At 32.5% G+C, this 8,768-nt stretch overlaps 1 protein-coding gene across 1 annotated transcript; it reads left to right on the forward strand.

Annotated features, from left to right (window-relative positions):
* The first annotated feature begins 631 nt into the window (after nucleotides 1-631).
* LOC149491548 (opsin-3-like) lies at nucleotides 632-3,906 on the forward strand. Its single transcript, XM_089699052.1, has 8 exons — nucleotides 632-681; nucleotides 866-1,057; nucleotides 1,542-1,757; nucleotides 2,129-2,259; nucleotides 2,660-2,793; nucleotides 3,004-3,197; nucleotides 3,274-3,375; nucleotides 3,610-3,906. The coding sequence occupies exons 1-8, from the start codon at nucleotides 632-634 to the stop codon at nucleotides 3,710-3,712; spliced, it is 1,122 nt and encodes a 373-aa protein (XP_089555178.1). The 3' UTR covers nucleotides 3,713-3,906.
* The last annotated feature ends 4,862 nt before the right edge of the window (nucleotides 3,907-8,768 follow it).

Consider the following 8,768-nt stretch of genomic DNA (forward strand, 5'->3'; position numbering starts at 1 on the left):
TTATGCACAAAAAAGTCACTGATTTAAATAATGTAACCATTTGGAAAAAAAATACGTAGAGAAGAATATAATTACAACAATCAAGTTGTATTAATAATGCAACTAGTCGAAAACCAGACAATTTAAAGCGTTTTTGAATCGTATATAGTTGTAAAAAATTAGAGTACCACCGAAAAGTTTCTTTAAACGCAATATTATGATAACATGGTATTGAAGGATGCAAATGTGCTCCTTTCTAATAAAATTAAATTTACATAATGTAGTTATTACTTTCACTCAGTTAAAAAATAACAGAAGGAGTCCCAAAAACTGTTATAATAATTATTATATGCTGCTGTATATTGCTATAATATGGAAAGGTCCCTGAACTAAAACAACACAACGTTGCTAAAAAAAACAAATACAAGAAGTAACATCGCTCCTCATGTAATACATTCCTGATCACAAATAAACAAGATCTTATTATTTTATTGAATTAAAGATTTAACAGTCACGCAAACGAATACTTATATAAAAGGGCTCTTCGATGACAACTGCACAAGTGAGAAGCGACATCAGTCGAACTACTCACTTCGTCACCAACTTTTTATTTTATTTATTTTTATAGGAAGAAGCAAAAAATTCAATCAAAATGGCAGAAAATTTCACAGAAAACGAACCTATTGCTTTTCCTTATAAAATGTGAGTATAGGTTTATGAAATTGATCCTTTTCCCTATGAACTTAAAAAGTGTATGAAAAAAAATCTGTGTCATATTTCTGAATACTTGTTCTAAAAATCCAATTATTTTACAAAAAAAAAATATTCAAAATACTTACAAATTAAACTAAAAAAATGAATTTTTTTTTCACCTGAAATTTTCCAGGGTATCCCACGAGATCCAGAAGCACATGCTGGGCTGGAACATACCAGAGGAGCACCAGCACTTAGTACATGAACACTGGCGACAGTTTCCAGACGTGGATCGATCCTCGCACTATCTCCTGGCGCTCATATACACTATCCTCACCATATCCTCTGTGACCGGCAATGGACTCGTTATATGGATATTTAGCACGTGAGTAAAACAAAGGCTGAATTTATTATTACTTTAAATGTTTAATATCAATGCATTAAGATAATTTAATAGACCTTCGTTTGACTATCGTTTCAACCGACTTTACAATGAAGGAAGAGCTTCTCAAATAGACTGCTTTTTTCGGGTTTATTACCTCAAACTTGCGACGGGGTTAACCGATTTTGATATAAATTTAAAATTAATTTAAAATTATTTTTTTAATTTCTAAGGTGGTGCCCCCCTGTGGTTTTCTGTTCAATAAATAATAATCAATATAACAACAGTTTACCTTACTTTATAAGTTCGGCAAAATTTAAATTTTTAATACCTGCTTATGGAAAAAATGTGATTTATGACACTTTATTTGTCGGTTCACAGTATTATAAAAAACTACGTCGTAAGGCTTTCTCTATGAAAATGATAGTATTTTTTTTGGGTCTTTAATTATAGACAAACTTACTAACTATATAAATCCTGCCACCAGATCCAAATCCCTGCGCACACCAAGTAACATGTTCGTGATCAACCTGGCGCTCTTCGACCTGGCCATGATGGGTGAGATGCCCCACCTCATCTTGAACTCCTTTTACCAGAGGATGCTGGGCTACGAGCTCGGCTGCGACATCTATGCGGTGCTGGGCTCGCTGTCTGGTATTGGTGGGGCTATGACCAACGCTGTTATAGCGTATGATAGATACAAGTGAGTTATATTTTGTTATTGATATATTTAATAATTGGTATTTTTCTCTAGATTATCGAAGACCTTTCAATAACTTTATTAATATTTACCTATCGACTCTACATCTACATTGATCAATACATTCCTAAGTAAAACTCAAGTAAAACAGCTGTAGTACCTACACTGTTTGAAGACTGTATGTATACCGTGAAACAGATTGAAAATGTTTTACAGCTAATCTTTCTATAATTATGTCAAACACGTATTCCTGTATTGATGCGACCACAGATGCGACATTACTTCTTTCGTAATTCCTACTGTACCTATCAAAAAATTCTACGCTATACGTTTAACTACAGCCCAATAAATTAATTTTATGCTTTCCTTCCCAGAACAATATCTTCACCAATCGACGGGCGAATCAACAGAGCCCAGGCGACACTACTAGTTATATTCACGTGGCTCTACGCGATGCCATTCACGGTGTTCCCGCTCACGAAGACCTGGGGTAGATTTGTTACTGGTATGTTAAACAAATGTATCTTATAGAATAAGTTTGGTGTAAATATTTATAAATTTAAAATTACTTACTTGTTGTATTTCGACTCTACCTACCTCTAATATAATATTTTACAAATATGGAACGTTCATAATTTGATCATAATAGATTTTCAGACACTATCTGGTGGATGAATTAGTTCCAAAGATTTAAATAAGACATAACAAAAAAATAAAACAGTGTATGGGTCAAATGAATAGATCAGCTGTTTTCTAAATCGATTTGTTAGTCTAAAACGGGGAATGAACCCATTAACTACTGTAATACGGAAGCGGTTAGAATAAAATATATCTCAAGGGGTACTAGTTCCAGACTCCAAACAATTTTATTACCAATTTTAAATACTTTTTCTTATTTTTTCCAGAGGGTTTCCTAACAACATGTTCATTTGACTTCCTGAGCGATGACGTAAAGACGTTTGTATTGTGCATATCTATTTGGAGCTATGTGATTCCAATGACTCTTATCTGCACCTTCTATCTCAAGCTGTTTGGTGCTGTAAGTATATTTAAATTATGATGTACGTGAAATAAAGTGCGAACTGATCTTAAGACGTTTTCACTCACAAGTTTTCTTTCGGGTTTCTTTTTGAAAATATCATAAGAATCTTTCCGAATATTTCATAAACCAAACGACTACCATCTATATACTTTTCCAAATTGTTTCAGAAACTCTATAATCGATTCAAATTATATTTTTTATCCGTAGGTGCGCCATCACGAGAAAATGCTCAAGGAGCAGGCCAAGAAGATGAATGTCAAGTCGCTTGCTTCTAACAAAGAAGATGCTGGTAAGAGCGTGGAGATCAGAATCGCGAAGGTGGCTTTCACCATCTTCTTCCTGTTTATCTGTTCGTGGACGCCTTATGGCATCGTTGCCATGATTGGAGCGTTCGGAGACAGGTACGTAAACATTCAAATAAAAAATATTTCATTCAAGTTATTTAAGTCAACTTTTCATGCATTGTCTTTGTTGCAGATCACTACTAACGCCTGTGGTAACGATGATCCCAGCAGTATTCTGCAAAGCAGTGTCCTGTCTCGACCCCTGGGTCTACGCTATTAACCACCCAAGATTCAGGTAAGCCGATAAACAATAATAATTATACCGGAGTTCAATTTCTAGAAATTTTTAATTATTTAAGTTCCTAAGCCTTCAAAGGTACCTTAAATTTATAAACATGCAACCCCAAGAAAAAACATACTTTCTTGCGCTATTGAGATACAGAACTGCTACGGCATAATTTATGCGGCAAGTGCATTTCATTCTACTCCTTTAGTCTATGGTGTTAATTATTTTCTTTCAAATATACAGGGTGGAGTTAGAAAAGCGGGTTCCATGGATGGGAGTCAGGGAACCAGATCCCGATGCTCAGTCTTCCACCGGCAGCGCAGTCACCAATTCCGCAGAGGCATAGATAATCAAGAACTGACTATGGACAACGATTGCCACAGACAATAAAAGCGACCGACAACGACGACCATAGGCGATGTTTCAGGATACACTAGCATTTGTTTCTATTCATGAAATAATATTGAAGATAGACTGAATAGGTTTCGAAGTACTTGTAATCGTTATTTATATTGATGCTGTCCATAATGTAAAGATCATACTACAGTAGAACCTCGATAAGTTAAAGTCCAAGGGAAACACAAAATATTTTAAGTTATAGAGGTTTTAAGTTATCAAGGGTCTATCCATTTTTCACTGCTTCTATAGCTTTTAATTTATCAGCGTAGGTGAGTGTTGTTAGTTTTCTTTTTGGACTAATTTTAAGCCAGTTTTATCACACAGTAAGTAAAGTGATGTTTCCATGACAACGATCAAAAACTTATGATGCAAGTAAGTCGTTGTCATACAGCTAACCGCCGCAAAGCTTTGAAGAATTTCGATAAAGCAAACAATTGATAATGTATTGTTTACGTTAACAATACATAGTAAACACGTGCAACCAATAAATGCCGAAACCTTTTGTTTTGACACTCTTTCAAAATGACTCATTGACAAAAAATTTTATGTAATAGAGGTTGTGGAAACATTTTTTTAAGTTATTGAGGGCCAATACAGAGATTATTTTTTTAAGTTATAGAGGTTGCGTATTTTAAGCTAAAGAGGTTTTGGGCTCTGATGGGAAGGGAACATATTATTTTGTGAAGTTACAGAGGTTTTTATGTTATCGAGGTTTAAGTTATCAAGGTTCAACTGTATTAAACATAGTACCTTATGTTATATTATTTATACAGCGTTTCAAATAATACCTACTTTTGATACTATACAGAGTAATCAATAACTGGATCATACGAAAATAACTAACTTTCCAACTTTGTGTAGCGTTGAAAGAAAAGTACTATTATAATTATTATTATATGAATAGCAATATTTGTTAGATTATATGATATTATGATATTCAAGAAGCGCAATATATAAAATTCAGAGGACAGAAAAAAGGTCTAATCACTCGCAACAGACTGTATTTACCTTATATTTATAAATAGTTTTATTATTGTTTAATACTGACGATGATCCCAAACGACTGCGGCGAACATTTTTTTATAGTGAAAAAAGAATTAAGAGATGAAAATAATACTTCTGTCGTTTTATTTCCTTCTGTATGCAGTCCCTACTACCTTGTATCATTATCTAACTACCTAACTACAAACTTGAATAGCGCTCTTAAGTTCTCAGTAAAATAATTATAAGTCTATAAGTATATCCGTTTTTATTTCGCGCTCTAACATAATAAAGATATAAAAATGCTTTTTAGACTAGACTTTGTAGACTATTCGAATTGCCTACAAAAATATCTCAACGTGTAGCAAAAACGTCAATAAAATCAAGCAAGCAAGGATAATATTAAACGTGGAATTCAACAAAAAGGTCGTGTTCCATCGTTACAGTGATATTGTAAATTTTAAATCATCAAATTAGTAATCAAGTAATCATTATATTAATGATTCGTATTTGTTATGATAGTTGTTTATTATTTCAATAGATGGCGCGCAGTGTGTCCCTTAGACACATAAAACCACACATAAAACCGAAAGAAAGCAGGGATATTTGATAGTAAAGTTAAAGATTTTAAAAATTTAAATGATAAATAATTTGTGTGTTTCTCTAGTTCTGCTATAGTAAATAGAAGAAACATTGCTAAAATCTTACCACGGAACATCTACAATAACTTGACAACACCTTGACAACAACACTTGCAAAAAAGGGCTACATACAACCAATGCATACAACACAAAACATTGGTATTCAATAATTTTAAGTAAGAACAATAATAATAATTAATGATTAGTAATTATAAGTATATAATAATTAATAGTAACCTATTAATATTGAAAGTTTAGTGTTTATTAACAGTAACAGGTGGAAACACTGATTGTTATCTAATAATTTGACGTTAGAAGATTTTTTTCCACTTTGATAAAATAAATTGTTTGAAAAGAAATATTATTAGGCCCATCTCGTACCTATGCCCACTATAACAATAATATTGTAAAAATTACGTACCGTAGGCACCACTCATAGAAAGCTTAAGAGTAAATCCTTGAAACATAATTTTGCTAACAGTTACATAATTTATTATGTGCATGCAGCTTCATTTAAAAAGAGGTTTGAAGTCTGAAGAGATTATTTTTATTTAAGTTCCAAAATAAGAAGGGGATAGTAATGTTATTCAGACAATAATACTTACAAAAAAATAAAATTATTTTTTCTTTATCGCCCGCCTAAATTTGAATAAAGTACTTACTAGAGTGATACTTTTTTTTCTCGATTATGGCAATGGGCGAAGACTTTAACCACAGACTTTTACCCTCTAAGTTTTAGCCAGTGTCAAGTGAAAAATAATCTAAAAAAAATTGTTTATTTCTTACATATTATTGTATTAATCTTGGGTTGGAGATAAGTGCCTTCATTTAAGTGATAAATTTCACTTATGTTAGAAGGCGCTTCTCTTCCATAACAATTACAAGGCATTAACAATCTATTCTAATACTGAATAATTCTGTGCCTCCAGTGAATAAGGGAATAACTCAAAAACAGCACTTTTCAGGAGAGACAAAAAACTATATATCAATACTAAATCTTTATTAATTCAAAATTTTAAGCTTGTATGTGTAAGATATGATGTTAGACTATATTTTTACATATGAACACATATTGTAACAACCCCATAAATATACTTTTTTCGTGTTTTTTTGTAGTTGTGGCCTTATGTACGAGTACTTCATGGAATAACTCAATGTATTCACATACTTTTTTTTTTACTCTTTGCAATATAACGACTTATGCCCTTATGCACTATGTTCATAATCGCACAACACGACTTATATTATTGCCAGTTTTGGTTTTATAGAAATGATGTGACTTATTATGCTTGAAATTTGTGTACTTTATGACTCAATTGAGGCATTTTAGTGGAAAAACTATGCACGTAGCTTGAAAAACGAATGAAATCAACGGGTTTTTTTATCGTTATTAGATAATAAAAACAAAACAAAATTTAGGTATTTATGCATTTAACCCTAGAAGTCCAATCTACGTAAATTTGACGTATGAACTCTTCTATATTTACCATCGAATCGCTGCAAAATCCAGAACCAACTTATTAGCCGTCTAGACCTAGCAGTACATAGTTGGCTCATCCAGGTAAATTCCGCAAGTTGGTTGTAAAGAGGATGTTGTGCGTCATTTTGACGTATAATTAGGCTTTTCGTAACTTTTAAGATTGTTTCAAATTTTTATTTTGTGATTTATTTGAATAATTTTTTTCCAAGTCACGTTTCACATGATAGATTATACTATAGATTGAGTATAAAATGGGATCCAGACAACTTTTATACTAGGACGAAAAACCTTCAATACTATATAAACTTAAATGACGATTATTGTCCTCCGCTGGATTTGGACTTCAAGCAAGGGGCTGAAGATGTTGTCCGGAGTAAAACCAAATATGTTATGCAGTGTTAGCAACCTGAAGTGAGCTGATTATCGTACCAGGGGCGTAAAATTATCGTACATTAGGCGTTTTTGGTTCGAAATTATCGTACTTTTTAGAATAAAGTCAATTATAAATAAATAAATCATATAAATTGTAATATTGATAAGTATGCAAGTTCTCTTTAGTTAATCTTTGTTTAACTACCGCTGTCAAATCAACGGGACACTGAAACCCAAACGTTTTACGTGCCTTAATATTCATTATACTCTTTGGTTTTACGCGTGGTACAGACTACAGACCTGAACCGATTCCATTTCCACTTTATGTTCAATAAACGCGCCAAGTTTAAAATTCAATCTGACAAAATTTCACTGTTCCAATGAAAGTTCGATATGAAACACGTCAAAATTTCATATTTGTATGGGTGAATTAATATAAATTCTCGAATTTTGCCTGATAGAAATTATCGTAAAATCAGCGTACGATAATAACATGCTATCGTACATCGTACGTAGGCACCAAATTATCGTGTTTGTACGATAATTATCGTACGGTTGGGAACGCTGATGTTATGGGGTTTTGTTACCCATGTATAATGAAAGTCGTAGATTGTAAAATAAACCTTTAATCGATCTTTCAATAATACCGTACTATGTTGTTAATGCTATACAGTGTTTCACCAGTCACCACAATGAGTCTAGTCTGTACAGGTTAGCAGGAGACAATCATTGAGTATTGGTATTAAATACGTATCAACTGCGTATTGCGTTTTGCGTATTAACTATTGTCCTAGTGAAAATTAATCGTCGAATCAATTTAAAATTCGATCAAGTGCGTTCCGTTTCGGAACGCCACAGATAATAAAATATAGATAATAAAAGTGGCAACGCCACAATGTCATGGTGGTATACATTGAGGATACAAGCACTATAAAGAGATAAGAGAAGCCCGAAAACCATATTCCTGTATGTTCAGTTAATACAGGAAAAGTTATAGGTGGTCAGTGGCGATATTTTACGGCATGATATAGAATTTTAACAATTTCTATATCATATGATATTAAAATAATGTAGATAAATAAAGAAAATACAATGAGCCGCAAAGATTTTATGAAAAAATTAAGCACAGATTTGAAGGTGCCATGGATGCAAATACGACTTGTGGCACGCACTTTGAAGAGACTCTACGTGACAAAAGCCCAATTTTTTTCAAAATATGTGGTACCAGAGTATCCATAAAATGTTTACGAAAATGCAGGACCAAAGAAGTATCGATATTGGGGATTTTTTTCCTATAAAAAAGGCAAATTACCAAAGCACAGTGGCTAAAACGCTATAATATATGCGGAGAAAACGATATTCATAATTGTCAAGACTGGTTATAAATACTTTTTTTTATGCAACTATTATAGACTATAGTATTATTGTCTTGATTATTGTAGTTAGATAATTAAAAAAAAAAGATTAAAAACGAGTTATTTTTTAAAAACTTACCCAATTATAAGAAGAAAATATAAGTTTAACATTTT

This window comes from Colias philodice, chromosome 1, assembly GCF_061535455.1.
Source record: "Colias philodice isolate Cphi_HAF_F1 chromosome 1, ilColPhil1 Martin Lab GWU primary, whole genome shotgun sequence".
Taxonomy (NCBI): domain Eukaryota; kingdom Metazoa; phylum Arthropoda; class Insecta; order Lepidoptera; family Pieridae; genus Colias; species Colias philodice.

Coding starts and splice junctions, on each gene's coding strand:
- LOC149491548 (XM_089699052.1), top strand. CDS start 632: ATGGCAGAAAATTTCACAGAAAACGAACCTATTGCTTTTCCTTATAAA. Junction 2,260..2,659: donor CTGGGGTAGATTTGTTACTG/GTATGTTAAACA, acceptor TATTTTTTCCAG/AGGGTTTCCTAACAACATGT. Junction 3,198..3,273: donor ATTGGAGCGTTCGGAGACAG/GTACGTAAACAT, acceptor TCTTTGTTGCAG/ATCACTACTAACGCCTGTGG.